We start from the raw sequence: 16134 nt of genomic DNA on the forward strand, positions 1-16134 counted from the left end.
CGGAGCATACACATGTGAATTGGAGACAGAGAACACTACACTACAAAGGACTTATGAAAAGGCCTGTTTTAGAAAGGTCCAAGTGGTTTTTGTAGAGGTCAAAAAGAAACAGCATAAATGAGATGCTTACTGATTTGCAGTACTAAAGAAACAAATAAGTCAAGTAAAAATCTAACTTCTTTTAGTTCATTCATTATTTGCTCTATGCTTAATAAAAAAAATCACTCTCTCTACCATATTGAATTGCATAGCATCATTCTTTTGCATCACGTTGAATCGCATTGTATCACATTGAATCAAATCGTGTCGGTTTGCACTTCATCGCAATGGGGGTGAATCGTATCGCATTGGTAGTTGCTTCATATGTATCTTTAATGTATCTTATCATTGGCAATACATCGGGATGCATATCCCATCAGCCCCAGTGATGGAGATGCACATCCCTAAAGTGTGGTATTTTTTTAACAAGACTTTCAACTTCAAGTATTAACCAAAGTGATAGTAATTTGTGTTTGTTGAACTGAGAAAAAAAACAAGGTGATCATATACATATTTCTAAAAATGTGTTCCTGTACATACTGCAATAGAGATACAGTATATAGATATTGTATACACAATAATTTCAAAATCGGCTTTGAGAAATTTATAAGAAACATTGTTTGGCTTAAAGGACACACAATGTGTTGTTGGTGAAAAAACACTGAACTGTTTACATTTAGTGTATCTTTAAGTAAAAGAGGTGAAATACCCTCTGAGGCCATGATGCATAAACACTCCTGCTGGCTGTGTGTGTTTAAAAGCTGAAGAGTGTGTGTCAGGGGCCAGTGGTAGCGTGAGGCCTTCTGTCAGCAGGAGCACTGAGGAACACAAAGACTGAGGCTGGATGGTCAGGATCCTGCTCTCCAGGGAGACACCAGATCAGAGGTCAACATAGGCTCTTTTGGGGAACCGTGTGTGGGTGGAGGGTGTTAGTGAGTGTGTGTTGTGCCTGTGTGCCTACTTATGCACTACTAACGCCTATGTGTGAGCATGCGTATGTGTCCGCATGCGCTGGGCGGGGTTACACACGGCACAAAATGGATCCCAGTGGACAGGTGTTTTCAGGACAGGTCCCTGTGGACGGATAGAGGAAAAAAGAGAGAGAGATGATGATGAGGGTCGGTGGCGGTTGGCCGATGGGGTCCAGCAGGGATGGAGCAGCCTGCTAATGAAGAGCCATCTGAGGCCTCCATTCACCTTGAACATGGGCCACTGCAGCTGCCCTGACCTTGGCTTTGATCCACAAAGATGCTTGACCCCCACCATTTCCCCAGAGCTAACCCCCCTGCCATCTGGACAGCACACATGCATATGTATACATATGTGCACACACCCACAGATACATATGCATGTACACGTATGTTGACCCATAGACTCATGCACATATGCCTTCACAGGTATGATGTTGGACTATCTATCTCTGGTGGTGTTAATTCGGTCACACGTACCATTTTTTGGGGGGGGGGGCATGCAAGCTGCATGTTTTGTTTTAATGCATAATTAACCTGTATGTTTGTGTACTAGTGTATGTCTACTATGTCTAGGAGTACAGGGCTGCAGGGAACAGGGTGGAAAAGGACCATTATCCACTAAAACCATTATCCTAAATGTGTAAATGTACTTATTAGATTTGATTTGTGCTTTTCTCTTTGTGGCTACTGCTCCCTCCCACATTCATAACTCCCTAACCGCAACCTCCACCTCTCCAGACTAAAGTTGTTACGTTACATTAACTCAGACCTGGGAGGGGTTTTTTTTCTCGTTACTATCCCAATAGTTGCCACGCTCCATAGACATTACATTGGTTTCCCTCTCTTCTCCCTAATAGGAATGCAGCCGCTCGGAACGTAGGGGTTTCCGTGGAAATTCCCAAAGTGGCGCAACACACTCTCCTCCCGCACACCAGCTTGTCCGCCTAGTTCAGCTGTAAATGACAGTTATGTCACGGATGACTTGAGTTGCAGTCCATCTGTGGAAATGTAGACCTGTCTGCATTTTCCTTTTTATATTTCATACCTTTCTTTATGAGAATGTTTAAAGCACAGAATATTTTGAAGCTTTATGTGATACAGCAATATCAGAAAGGCTTTCATAACACATTTTCAGAGCGTGTAACATGTTTTGAGATCCAGAGAAGATTGTCGCAAACATGAAGCTTAGCCAGGCACTGTAGAGCAGTGGCTGTAGATGATTTTTTTTTTCCCCAAAAGTAGGTCACTGTCAGTGCGTTTGGTGTCCATGACATGGACATAGTCTTTGCGTCACTGTTCTGGACGTGTCACTTGATTAAGTTACTGCATGGAGGCAGCAGCATCTGTGGGGAACAAGCTGTGCCCATGGCTTGGTAATTAGAGACAAGCAAAAAAGATGAGAGAGTGCGAGAGAGAGAAGGCAAGATTACCCCTCACTGTGCATCAGGTCTGATTTCTGTGCAGCAATTTTTTTACCCACAGATAGCATCGTACATTTACTTAAGTGAGCTGATTACGGCTCTCGCTTTCACTCTTCCCCAAAATACCTTTTATTAGTCTCCCTCCCTCACCGCCTGTCTTTCTCCCTCGCGGCCTGTCATATATTTCCCCTCGTCTTTTGATAATTCTACACTATCTCCCTTCATTTTATTCTTTGAAGGTTTTTTTCTCACCCACTATAATCCATTTGTCTAACTCGGATAGAGGGCAGCGGAAGGAAGTCGTGGAGGAGAGGCGTGTGTCAGAGTCAGAGAAAGAGCGTCTGCTCCAGCTGGAGTCAATATTTGCTTTAGGAATCTCAATAACAGGCCTGCAGTCATCTGCATCTCTGATAATGGACAGCCATATGGCTCTGTTGACCCACGCTGTGCCGAGGTTCTCTGTCTCTCTCCTCATCCTTCCTCGTCTTTCATTCGTAGGCTTCCTTCTAACCTCTAACTCATTTCTTTTCATTTACTCCTTCGTTCACACATATTTGTCTTCCACTTATCACCTATGTGGGCACATTTCGTTCTTTTACAAACATCCTTTCTTTCTGTCTGTCATCCATAAAACCCTGGATATGACCCACCACACAGAGCTGTGACCCAAGTTACCATGGCAGCAGAGCCTGGGATGCCCACTCTTTGTCCAACACTGTTTCCAGCAAGTGACAGAAAACAGTGACGTTGCATGTCTGGCTATGACTGGAAGACAGATATAGAGCTCAAGAGGGAAGTGCTTTTACTACTTTAAGTCATGCTGCCCTGCATACATCGTTTGAATGACGATGTTGGCCCTGTAAAGAATGGTAAATTACATACAGTATATTAGTTGACAGGTCTTAGGGCCTCCTTAATTTTTTTTCCCTTGTCTTGCCATTTCTCCTTTCTACTTGGAGTGGGAAATATTAGGTTTTTCTCTAATGGATCTCTTGGTGTTCTGTCCTGACAAGGGCTCAAATTTTGTGTGTTAATCCAAGACCATCATTTTGCAACAAAATGCCAAAAAACACCTTCACCAAACAGAGTAGACTCCTCTAGCTTTTTACATAGAACAAGTTTGAAATTAATGTTTTTCCCCCATTTGTTCTGTTACTACAGTAGACCAGCAAGACTTAAATGTTTTTGTTCATAGGGCATAGAGATGAATACATGTGGCATTTACACAAGTATACAAACTAATCCTACTCCCCATCTTCCTCTTTTTACCCTGTCCTTATTCTGCCCTCTGTCCATCTCTGTCTGTCCCTGTGAGATGCTTGGCCATCGTACTCTCTGATGTGTCCCGGCTCAGGTGCCCGTCACCCCCGCTTTGCCACGCTTCCCTCAAAGCCATTGGTCATGTCTGCCTTGGCCCCCGCTGTGGCGGCATGTGCCCACAGCAGGCCCCCTGCCCAGTCACTGTCTCGTCCTATCTATCTAACCCAGACCAGAGCCTCTCGGCCCAGTCCAGCCTATCTCAGCTCAGCCTGGTTCAGCCTTGGCGTCAGGAACAGCCCAGTGCCACTCCACCCTGGCAGTCGTAATGAGACGAGGGGGGGGGGGGGTCTCCGTGTTGAGCGACTAGAGCTGTGTGTGTGTGTTTGTGAGTGAGAGTGCATGTGTCTGTCAAGCAATTTGTTAGGTGTCGTCTGTCAAGGAAACACGGCCACAAACAGACAGCCATGAGAATAATCAGACTCATTGTCAAACATGCACACACACAGTTAAATCTCAGAAGTGCTCGCTATCATTATGCCATCAGACAGACCTTTTTACTCCAAATGAATGATTACCGATTATAGTACGGAATTGCAAAACCAAGTCTTATAAGCTCAACTCCAATAGTTTCCCTTCACCATATTTTACCCAGCACTTGCCTCCATTCCACAACAGACTTAGCACGATATATCTATGATAATGATATGATAATGGCCATCAGAATGTTTTCCACCCTCACCCGGCAGCCATTTTACAGGCTTTATTTATTTATTTATTTATTTGTGCTTTTTTCCCCATTTCAAATCCGACCATCCATCCTGCATGCTGGCTGCCCAGGCTCCAGTCGCTGCTTGTCACTCTGAATTTCAAATGGCTCCAATTTTCCCCCTGATGGCACGGAGAAGTGCCAGGCAGCGCATCGGGGAGGGTGGTCCTAGACATGCTGCCTGCAGCAGGGGTTCTATTAGAGAGAAGAGAGGGACGAGAGGGGGGAGAGGAGAGGTTTGGAGCATCACACCAGTAGTGATGTATTCTTTCTTTCTTTCTTTTTTCTTTTTTTTATGATTATTTTGGAGACTGCTTTCTCATTTGGGGCTATGTGGCATGGCTGATTGTTCCATCTTTGCTTCTGGCTGGGTTGCAGATGGTGGGGCTGCCCTGACCAGTAAAGCTGCCTCGCGCTCCCCACAGCTCACTCACTGACAGTATCAGTGTATGTGCAGTGCAGCACTGGAAAAAAAATCCCATTTGTAACTGTTGCTGTGATTTGTTCCCAAATGTGCAGATGGATGTTTTGATGAAATTCTGAAATGTGATTATTTTGTGAGAATTTAAATGACAGGTTAAGCTTAAATTAAATTGATTGCTTTTGTTGTTTCCTCTACAACATGCCGTTATGTTACATCCCTTAACGAGAGCCAACCAGCTATGAGGAGCGGGCGCTCTACTTGGAGGCCATCGTGCAGAACCACAGAGAGGTCATGACCTTTGAAGACTTTGCCTCGCAGGTCTTCTCCCCGTCTCCTGGCTATCCAATGAGTGGGACAGGTGAGAAATTAAGCACACTGCACCTCTGTCCTCCTTTATGTTCTTTCCGCTCCATCTTTTTTTTGCCTCTTTTTTTTTTCCCCCACCTCACTATTTCTTCATTACGTTTCCACTTTTTCCTCTTATGCTCTCATTTCCTCTTCTCCATCACCTCTTTTTCTTGCCGCTTTTTCCTTATCAATCTCTCCTCCTCCTTCACAACACACCTGTCTGTCCCCATCGCCTCCTCCAACCGCCCTCCCTCCGCTCCGTTCTCTCCACTCTTCTTCCACGCCTACGCTCTCTGATGAATATCAAACATCAGGCCCCGGCTCTTCACGCCATCCGACTGACTTCAAACACTGCTTTCTCCCACTTCCTCAAGCCCCACTCACGCTACTTTGTTAATCTCTTCTTGTTCCGAACTGCATCTTTCCATGCAATTACTTTCCTATGAATATAACCAACCTTGTTAAATGGCGGTTGCAGAGTGCACGTTTGTATGTGTGCGCGCGCACGTCTTCATGAGCTCATTCACCAACACTTAAGAGATCCAGCCGACAAACAGCAGGTTGCGGATGTCAGCACAGTGCTCTTATCAGTCTATGATGAATAGAATGGAAAACGTGGCTTATCTTGTTCTTCCTACTTGTACCAGCTGTGATCGATCTGCAACAGCACTGAAATCAATACAGGATTGCACTTTTCCACTCTATTGGATCCCGACACACATTCTGTTTTGACAAGGAAAGCACTCCACAATACCACACCGTAGACGTCGTGTCATTTTCAAATCTGTCAGCGCTTGTTTTATGGGTCCTTTTAAAGTGTATGTAATGTTTTCGTTGTGTATGTTGGCATGTGAAAATTAACTGTCTGAATTTTTTTGGACTGTGCGCCTGTTAGTGTGTGCGGGACTTTAAATTGTGAGACAGCAGGTGTGATATTCAAGCTGTCGGAGACCAGCAAGTGGTGGACAACTACATTACCATACTGCTTGCCCATCTCTCGTGCTGAGGTGTAAAAATCTCCTCAAACTGACCTCCAATCATCTCTTTTCATCCTCAGCACCAAACCTGCTTTAAGACTGAGGATGAGGGGGTAAAGTTAAAAAAAAAAATAGATATAGATACAGTGGAAAGAAAAGATCAGAAGTGGGGAGGAAGTGAGAGCGTGTGTTCTAAAAAAAAAAAAAATACAGAAAGTAAAGCTTGTAACTGCCCATCCTTCTCTTAGTAGATGTGGTGGACTATTTCAACCATAGGTTCCCTCCGCTGGGCAGAGAGGGGTTAGAGAGGTTAGTCAGGCTTGAGAATAATGTTTCACAGCATGGGACACAGGCTGTGGCTAATGTGAGAGGCTGTAACATAATGAAGTCTGTGAGGCTGCCGTGTCACCCTCGCTGCTGCGGAAACTCGTTCTGAACGGTGATTTGTATTTCTCCGGAATCTACGCTTGTAAATAGATTAATTGATTAATGCGAGGGTGCGTGTATGCGTGCGTCTGTCGATTCATATTTTATCCAGGACTCACTCAACCTGTAGGGTACTGTAAACAGTCACTTTTTTGTAGGTGAACCAATATAAGAGTCGTGTTGAGTAATTTCACAAATCATCTTTCATCCAGCAGTTTTCTAAAGAAGGGAGAAATTGGGCCACTGGAGGGTCCATCTGTGTAAAATGTGGATGAGAATCGTTGAAATCTACAGAACTATATTTTAATTCTTTTGGAACACACACAATTTCCAAACATAGCGTATTTGTGAGGATGAATTTTGGCAAAGTAAATATGAAATTCTTTCTGTTTTATGTGGGTTTGAATATTTCACTGCAAGGAGCACATAGCTTCACTGAAGTGCCGGGACAAGCAGACACAGAATATATTGTGTATGTATCATACAGTTTGGAATAAAAGGTTGGGTTTTTTTGTCAGGTTCTTTTTTTTTTGTTTGTTTGTTTTTATTTAAAGAAACTTATTGTAGAATTATACGGGAAATTCAAGAATTTAAGATGTCAAACCGAAGGTTTCCATAAGCAAAAATGCACACACCATGTGTGATGCAACAAAGTTATTTTCATCATCCATAAATCTGACATCTGATCATTTTCTTGATTAATCGTTTGATCTAAAACATGTAAAATAGTAAAAAATGTTATTCATGATTTCCTAAATTCCAAGTTGATAATAGTCAGCTTGTTTTGTTTGAGCAACACTCAAAAATTAAAAGCAGTCAGTTTATTATCCAAAAAGAAAACCAGCAAATATTCACACTTGAGAAGCTGGACCCAGTGAATTTTTGTATGTTTTCATGTATTCTTGTCAACTGTATTTGCAATATTTCCAAGCTACTTTGTGGCTAAGCTCTATTCTCTACCATGACCATGATGTGATGTATGCTTTAGGCCACATATATAATGTGTTTAAATATCTTTTATCACTGTAATCTATCATGCCTGATACCACATGTACCATTAAACATATAGCTTCAATGTGGCAGTGATGGCTGGCTGACACTGCTCCTCATTTTCACCCTTCTCAAATGTGCTACTGCCCTCCCATGCCTTTTGTGTGTGTATGTGTGTGTTTGTGTTTGTGTGTGTGTGTCTGCGTGTGTGTGTGTGTGTCTGCGTGTGCTTGTGTGTGAGTTTGTCCATTTCATCCTGCTCTGGCTCCCATTGCTGCCACTAACATGTCATCCATGCTCCATGACAGCGTGCAGGCGTTGGCCGGGGATGGTTTGGGACATGGAGTACCCCTGGGCCAAACTGGACTGTAAGACTCTGCTTGCTTCCTCCATACTAGGCATGACGCCCAGCCACAGCCCACTAACATCTATTCATCCATTTAGGTCACTATAAACCCCAGCACCATCATCAAATAACTTGGGTTGCACTTGATTTAACTTTTTTTGCATCAGCAAAGCAGGTCCAGACTTCAATTATCCTGCATGCTAAATGCTGTAAAGACATGTAACCTCACCCCTCTCCTGTCAGTCATCCATCTGTATACCTTCCTGGTTTGTCAGTAACCTCCACAGCCTCGTCCTCCATGAATCCTGAATGCAACCTCACTCTCACCCTGCAACTTCAGTCCAACATCACGGCTTCCTGCATGAGCTAGTCCATCTGTCATACGGACCCAAGACTCCATCCTCCGTGCTCCGTGACTCCTTGCACTGCTTTGCTCAGTTTTTTTTTTGTTTGTTTGTTTGTTTGTTCTAGAAACTTTTTAAGAGGAATGATGGCAACTGAGAAAACCGTTCTTCTCTCTAGTGGATAAAACAATTTAAAATCTCCAATGAACTGAGGTGCCCCCACACCTCTTACTCTTTCACTCTAACACTCTCCAGCTGTAACATTGGTGGTAAATGTTTCTCGGCCTGTTGTTGCCACGTGAACCGGCCGCCATTCATGCTTTGGATTTCAAAAATTGTCTCACTTTTGAAATCTGTAAACGGGACAGATTCATCAGGTACCATCTGACATTATGGCTTTCAAAGTATCTTTGGAAAAAGTGGCACTTGTTGATTAACTCATCACCCAAAATCAGTTAACCATGTCTTACTTTGAAACCCTCCAGTGACAACTAACCTCGACGCCACACACGCTGTCTGAACGTCGCTCCGCTGCAACCTCTCAGATTACTGACTAATCAGCAGCGCTGTGTTGTGTTCCTCTGCAGTGTGGTATGGTGTGTGTCCACTACTCTCTCACATGATGCTCTACTCTGTTTTTCCTTTTTAGATTAAAAATATCTTAAAGGTCCAAATACTGTATATGACGAAGGTAAGCCCCGAGTCAGACCGGAAGCTTGTTTTCGTCCAGCGGCCTACCTACCCCTGCTCATTCACTCATCCTGGCTGTTTTCCCCCCTACACCTCCTTTTTTTTTCCACTCAGTACTAACCAAGCTTTATTTACTGAGCGCTCTGACAAAGGGAAGGGGGACAGAGAAACCAGGCTGTTTATTTGGGGGGTGTCCTACTGTTTAGGCCAGGCTGGTAATTGAGAGTGATGCACGGTGGGGACAATTAGCACCTGACTAAGTAGCAGCATGAACAATACGGCTACACTTCTGGCCCTCGCTTCTGCATGTGGCGCGCCTTTATCTCTTCCCCCAGCAAACACTTTTCTCTTTTCTTTCTTTCCTTTTTCTCCCCCCCCCCCCCCCCACCCAATCCCTCCACCCCCCTCATTTCCTCCTGTTGGAGTGTGCCTGTTTGCCTGGGGCAGACTCTGAGACTAACACCTGCCACACTGGAAGACGTCTTTGTCATCTAAAGCCTTGTTTGAACTGCTGCAGAGGGGACCAATGGGATAGCGGGGCCATTTAAAGACTCTTTGTTTTCTCTCTCTCCTTCCGTCTCTCCCGTCTTCTTTTCATCTGAAATTAACCTCGGTGTAAGGTAGCTCGGGTTGAGTAAGGAGGAAATGCTGGGTTATAATGACGATAATAATGACACATTAGCCTCTCGCTCTTTTGGGTCTGGGTTATTTTTTCACTCAGGAACTTACTATGAAAATGAATTTTTACATAAGGCCATACAGAGTAGAACGTCATTTAGAAACTGATGCAACCGCAGTCATTAAGTGCCACAGTGGGAGTGATGACTGTTTAGTGCAGCATGTTTTAATGGCTGCTAAACGAAAAGGGAAGTCTGTTGAGTGAGTGGTGAACTGTACCACACTATTGTCTGTGTATATTATCTTTAATGGATTGCTCTTCCTCATGTCTAACATGTGTCTTCACCACAGATGCAATTAGAGTTTGGTTTCTAAAACAAAGTGTTTACTGTAGGAATGAGTAGAAGAATACGGGAATGCAGAGTTTGTTCCGTCCATAAGGCCAGCCCACATTTTTAGCAAAACCCGTCCCTTTTTTTTTTTTAATATATATTCATATGCAGATTTGAGAATGCATGTTCGGACCCCCTCACCTCCCCTCTAGCCGTTCACAATACACACACCCAATGTTTCATACATAGCCCAGCCTCCTCTCCCTGTGAGCAGCGGCTCTGGATGCTGCCGGTGTCCACTGTGCTGCTGAGTGTCTGTTACTCCAGCCATCTGCCATTCCTTTTAGCCGCTGCAACTTGAGATGCCTCAGAAAAAAAATGGCAGGAAATAAAAGGATAGGAAAGAAAATAGGCAACCAGATGCTATCTCGACAAAGCAGAAAAGTTGTTTAAACTTGAGGCATGGGGCAGAGGCGGAGCGGGGGAGAGGGAGGGGGAGGGGGGGACCCCCCCTCGGTTTGAGTTTGGTCAGGGGCACACTGAGGAAGTCAGGGCGATGTTCACAATACTTGATTGTCCTCACCAGCATTTCATGCCCACCTCCCGGCTTATTACTGTTTGCCATCCCGTAATCATGGATGTGAAGTTTTTTGAAAAAGGACAATGTTTGACAAAGGGAAGGCTCCACATGTTCACAACAAGAGCATAATGTGTAATTTTATTTTCATTCAAAGCATTCTGCTGTCACACTGCGTACTGAATACTTTTTTCTTTTTTCATCCGTAGCTACAAAGGTTACCTCTCATTTTTTATATCGTATAAGCATCTCGAAAAACTGTATTGGGGGAGAAAGGCAGCGTCTCTTTTAACAAGCTTTGCTTCTCTACAGCATGTGAAAAGGGCATGTAATTCCTGAAATATTTTGTTTCTTTCTCAAATCTTTATTCTAATGACTTCAGGGGTAGAACAGACTCAAAAATCCTGACAATTGTTTTTTTTGTACAGTTTGCATTGTAAGTTTTATGAATGTTGGTGGAAAAACCTATGAAGTGGGAAATCTTTGGTTGAGGGAGCGGCCACGTGCATGACAAAGCATGCTGGGATATGCAACAGTCACACAAAAGTCCAATCAGCCCTTTCCCACGTCTGACCAGCTTTGTCTCTCTCCATCGACTTTTTTTTTTCTGTCTCTCTACAAACTCTCCCTCCATCTCGCTCCCAGGCTCCTTCACCGGCAGCACGAGCACCGAAGCCAGCGCCGTCACAGCGACGACGGACTCTGTCGACCAGGTCTCTCCCACCATGCCCCGTGCCACAAAGAACCGAGTTTCCGGAAAACTCCGCCGATCAGCCAGCGCTATAAGCAAATCCTCCAACTGAGCTCTTCAACCCGTCCCCTCCTCCCCTCCTCCCCCTCCTCTCCCCCCCTTCCTCCTCAAGTGCAGCCTTTAATCTTTTCTCGAAGAACCTCACACACCCAGCCGTGACTGCAAGAGTTTTTTTTTTTTCTTTTTTTGGCGTGTTTTCTTTTGTGTCATATAAACATGTAACTAGAGCATATTGCAATTTTTAATTTAAGTGGCAATCATTGATTTTGTTGATACATTTCCATTCCCAACTGCTTCGAGATGGACATGAGACTAAGCTATTTATGTTCATCCTCATGGATTCAGCTTAAGAATCAGCAACATAGGAAGACTTGACTGAAAAGTCTTAAAGCAACCTGTGATAAAAATGTCTTTTTTTTTTTTTCTCAATTTCTAGTGCAGCCTTGATTCACTAGAAAAAAAAAAAAACAAAGTTCTTACTGTAGTAAGGGAATGGGAGACTGCTTTACCCTGTTTCTATATCTCATCTATGTCAACACTTAATGTAACAAAGCACTGAATGACACAGCTGTAAATGGCATCATGCTAAAGCTGCACAAGAGATTGGTTTCCATTTATAAATGTGTCTGCCTTCTTACCTCCTTTTTGCATCTGCCACAACCTTTCTGTGACAAAGGCACCACTTCTGTTGGTGACAGGACAATGTTGAAGTCTTCAGTCGTTTTCCCGCTCGTTGTCCTGCACCATCTTCCTACAGCGGAAAAAGGAGGAAAGACTGATGCACGAGGGGGGGAATACCTCCCCGCAATGATTTGTACTCACGACACTACTACACAGACTTCCCGACTACGGAGTCCCTGTAGTACGTGCAGTCGGAGGCTTTTTAATTGTTTTGAACCCAGAGTGGACAATCAATGACATCTTTCTAACTTGAGCTGAATTGAAATTTGTTTTTGTCTTTTTGTTTTTTTTTTTCGTTTTGTTTTTTTTATCACTCTAATTTTCCTTTTTAAATGAATTCCGATGGATTGTGTCACGATTTGATTTATGCAACTCTGCTGGAATGAGAAAAGACTGCGTTTGTAATTGTTTTCTGATGTCGTTAACATAGGCTCATGTCCGGTAATTGAATAAGTTCCTCCTGTCTCTTTCCTCTGCTATCAGTTTCCCTGTCCTGTGAAGCTGAGACATTGACATTCCAACGTTCCCACCAACGTTTTTGCACTCACTGTCGTTGATTAACTAGCGCCGAATGTTTCTCTCTGTTCTTGGATGTAAATTGCTTTAAGTTTTATTTGCCGATGTCTGTTTGCTAGATGTATATAGAGAGTACTATTTGATGAATTATTTTGCTGTTGTTGTGTTGTTTTTATGTGTATTCATGTGCTGTTTAGAGGAGGAATACTGCCAGAGCCTCAGGTGAATCTTAACTCCATGCACTGGTGTGTGTGTGTGCGTGTGTGTGTGAGTGTGTGTGAGTGCATGTATGTATGTGTGAATTTCTGAGGGAGCTTCTCACAGTGCCTGTGTAACGTCTTGTCCTCTTAAGATGCTGTCCCACACCACCTCCTCTCCCCATAATCAGATTTTAGCCTCTCCTCTTCGCTGCGTGAGACAAACCATGGCCGCCCCGCATCACATCTCCTCGTTAGCAGTCTAGAACAAAGCGTTTCTCCCCCCCCACCCCCCCTCCCCTGCAACTCTAAAAGGTCAGTGTCTCATGCTTCCCACAACAACAAAAAAAAACCCAACAACAACAGATGGATTTGGAATCGCGGGGTTCTCTGTTTTAGTCTTTATTATAGGTGGTGCGCTGCTCTGTCTTTATCTGTGAATGGAATCAACTCCTCCTCTTTCCCATGATCCCTCTCCCCATGTCGCCTCCCGAGGCCACAGGAGTGGCGGCGGGGCTGGGTTTAGGTGGCATGCCAGAGGGGAACTCTTAACAGCCTTCCTAGCAACAGCCAGGTCGGCGCTCTCACTTCTCCAACCTGCCCGCTCGATTGTCATGGTAGCCAGGTGTTACCCCCCCCCCCCTCCTCCACACACACACACACACACACACACACACACACACACACACACACACTATAGACTCACACCCTCTGAGGGCTCCACCCATGATGCAACACTATCCCCATCTGTTGCACTACTATGCCTTACTTTCTTCATGCTCTCCTGTCATTTTCTTCTTTTCTCACATCTCGCCTCCTCTTGTTTGTTCATTCCCCGAGCTGAAAAACAGGGAATCCGAACAGCAGGGGGATGGATGTGGAGAGGGTTCAATCCATTTTTGTGCTTTTTGTTTTTTGAAGAATGTATAGCTATATAGGCCTGGATCACATCAATGTTTGTTTGTTTTTTTTAAATTTCCTCCCCAAAGTCACTTGAAGGAACCACCCAGGATGTTGATCTAAAGATTGTAGCTTATAGATGATGTCTGTGGAAAAAGGAGTCACTGCTCACCTTTTGGTGGCTTAGTCGCTGGAGATGATAGTTTGGACCAAGATAAGGATTGTGTTTCTTATATACATGAAGAAAATGAGCTAGTGTTAGTCCTAGTATGTTTTTCTTTTTTCTTCTCGTTTTAGAAATCCTTGTACATTGTGTCAAATTTGAGGGCTTGAGCTCCCTCCGAATATAAATATATTAATGCCTGTAATATAATCTTTGTATAAGAGAAAGAGGAAAAAATGCTTGAAGATTTCATCATTACTTGTCAACATATCAAACTGTTTTTAACGACCGAAGTCCTGCTATCTTTATTAGAAATGTGAAAATTGAAACATTTCATTAAATCAATTTGAAATTCTACTTTTTTTTTCTTTCTTTCTTTTTTTTGTCCCTTTTTTGTCCCCTCAACAACAGTAATTGTGTAACCTCAGATTTTGTGCAGTAGCAGGTTATGTGTGTGTGTGTGTGTGTGTGTGTGTGTGCGTGTGTGTGTGTGTGTGTGTGCACTGACATGATGGTGCTGTTACCATGGGCTTTCTGACCCTGGCCCAGCCGTGCTAGCAGCAGCAGCAGCAGCAGCAGGGGTAACCTGACCCTCCTCCCATCTGTCTCCCCTGCTGCTCAGCCCTGCTTAGGGGAGGCCAGCATAATGGAACCTTACCAGGAGGTACAGGTGCAATGGTTGCAGCACCTACGGGTGCCCTGCCTCGCCTGCTTCACATAAAGACGCAAGAAAAGCACTTGACCGTAATTGGAGCCCTAAAGCTGTGTGTGTGTGAGAAAGAAGCTTAATGTTACCTCATTTTCACCCAGCTCAGTGTTGTTTGCCTCAATCATTGACTCTGAGATAGTTTACAGCAGAACAGGCAGGGGCTGGATGCCCCGGCCCCTCTGAGGATGTCTTTCTCTGTGATTACTACCACTCTGTATGATCCCATGTGTTACACTGCTGGCTGGAGTCTATTTTCACACTTCAGAAGCTCTCTCTCTGTCTTGATGTATTGTCACTTGCCTTAAGGGCGAGTGACACTCATTTTTAAAAGTTTGTGTTATTCTTTTTGGACAGGTGCAGAGTATTAACGAGCAGGAGGAAAACTCTCTTCAGTAGCAAGAAAGAAAAAAGACTCAGGGAGCTCATGTCAGGTGATTTTTGTATCCTCATACCAGATTAATCAAGACTTGGAGTAAAGGTTGAGCCACAGTGACAATGCCCTGATGTTAACTCCATGCTGACAGTATTTATCTCAGTCTGAGGTGACACAACTGGAAGCTGCCTGCTAAATTACAGCTGACTTAATGCTTTACAGGTTCTGGAGGTCAGATATGAAGCCAACTGAACTCTGATGTGTCCTAAATCAGCTTAAAGCAAGAAAAAAAAGGAAAAAGAAATCGAGCTGCATTAGTCTACCGAAGCAGACAGATGTTTTACTGCTCCAGAGGTGAGCTCTGATCCACCACCTCTTTGTCCTCCTGCCATGTCCTGACATTAAGGAGGGAATTTATGATTACTCCCTAAGTGCTTCTTCTATGGCAGCGAAACGGCGTCTATTGAGCCACTGGAGCTGTGATTTACAGCAGTGGCCCGAATCAGTCTGATAAACGGGGAATCGAAGGGTTTGTCAATGGGGGCTGCTGAGGTTTCTTTTGCCTGTTAAGGACAACTAAATAGGGTCGTGACCCGGTAGAAGAGAGATGGAGGAAGTGAAGTTACTGACATTGTCAAAACTTTTGTGGGTGTGAAATTAAACCAAGTCTTGCTCCCCGGGAGGCCCGCGGACCCCAGTTTGGGAGTTTGAACACACCTGCTCGGGTTAATACTACGCTTCTTCTTCTGTGAAACTTTAATTTATCTACATATTCATGAAATAAAGTCCTAAATTAGCCAATAAGTGAAATTCATTGAAATATTTTAATACATCTCTTGATGTTTTAATTATTTACTCTCCGGATAATTGCTTCAATTTGTGACCTGATAATAAGACGTCTTTTTGCAATATCTCAAAAAAAAAAAATACTCATCATCATCATATTTAATTCCAGTGTTTTATTCTTTCCCATGTTATGTTGGCGTGATGCTGCCTGGGTGTAACTTTGGAAATAATTTGTCAATGAAAAAGAACTGTAGAAGCATAGCAGGGGCAAATCAAAACCAGGCCCAGAGAGCTAATGATTTTAAAATGTAATAAAAATTAAATGAGGTCACTAAACTCATTTATATGAGTAATACCAAACTCCGTCTTGAAATTTGGTGATTTTTTCGTTCTGGGGGATGAAGTTCATTGGCGCCGCGGGCTGAGTCTGAAAAGTTAAACCATCTTGAGACCATGTGTCCTTTTGAAAATATTTTTTTTTTATTATTTCGATAGACAACAACGATATACACATACAATCAAAGCGCTA

The 16134-nt window shown here is 43.7% G+C and overlaps 1 protein-coding gene across 5 annotated transcripts in view; it reads left to right on the plus strand.

Annotated features, from left to right (window-relative positions):
• The window catches only part of ralgapa2 (Ral GTPase activating protein catalytic subunit alpha 2), a 95768-nt gene extending 81674 nt beyond the window's left edge, over nucleotides 1-14094 (plus strand). For 3 of the 5 annotated variants that reach the window (XM_067615298.1, XM_067615294.1, XM_067615297.1), the window contains 2 exons: nucleotides 5118-5239; nucleotides 11175-14094. In XM_067615298.1, the coding sequence (XP_067471399.1) occupies nucleotides 5118-5239; nucleotides 11175-11332 (280 nt within the window). In that variant the 3' untranslated portion in view covers nucleotides 11333-14094. The other 2 variants (XM_067615296.1, XM_067615295.1) reach the window with 2 other exon arrangements.
• The last annotated feature ends 2040 nt before the right edge of the window (nucleotides 14095-16134 follow it).

The sequence above is a fragment of the Thunnus thynnus genome, chromosome 16 (assembly GCF_963924715.1).
Source record: "Thunnus thynnus chromosome 16, fThuThy2.1, whole genome shotgun sequence".
Taxonomy (NCBI): Eukaryota; Metazoa; Chordata; class Actinopteri; order Scombriformes; family Scombridae; genus Thunnus; species Thunnus thynnus.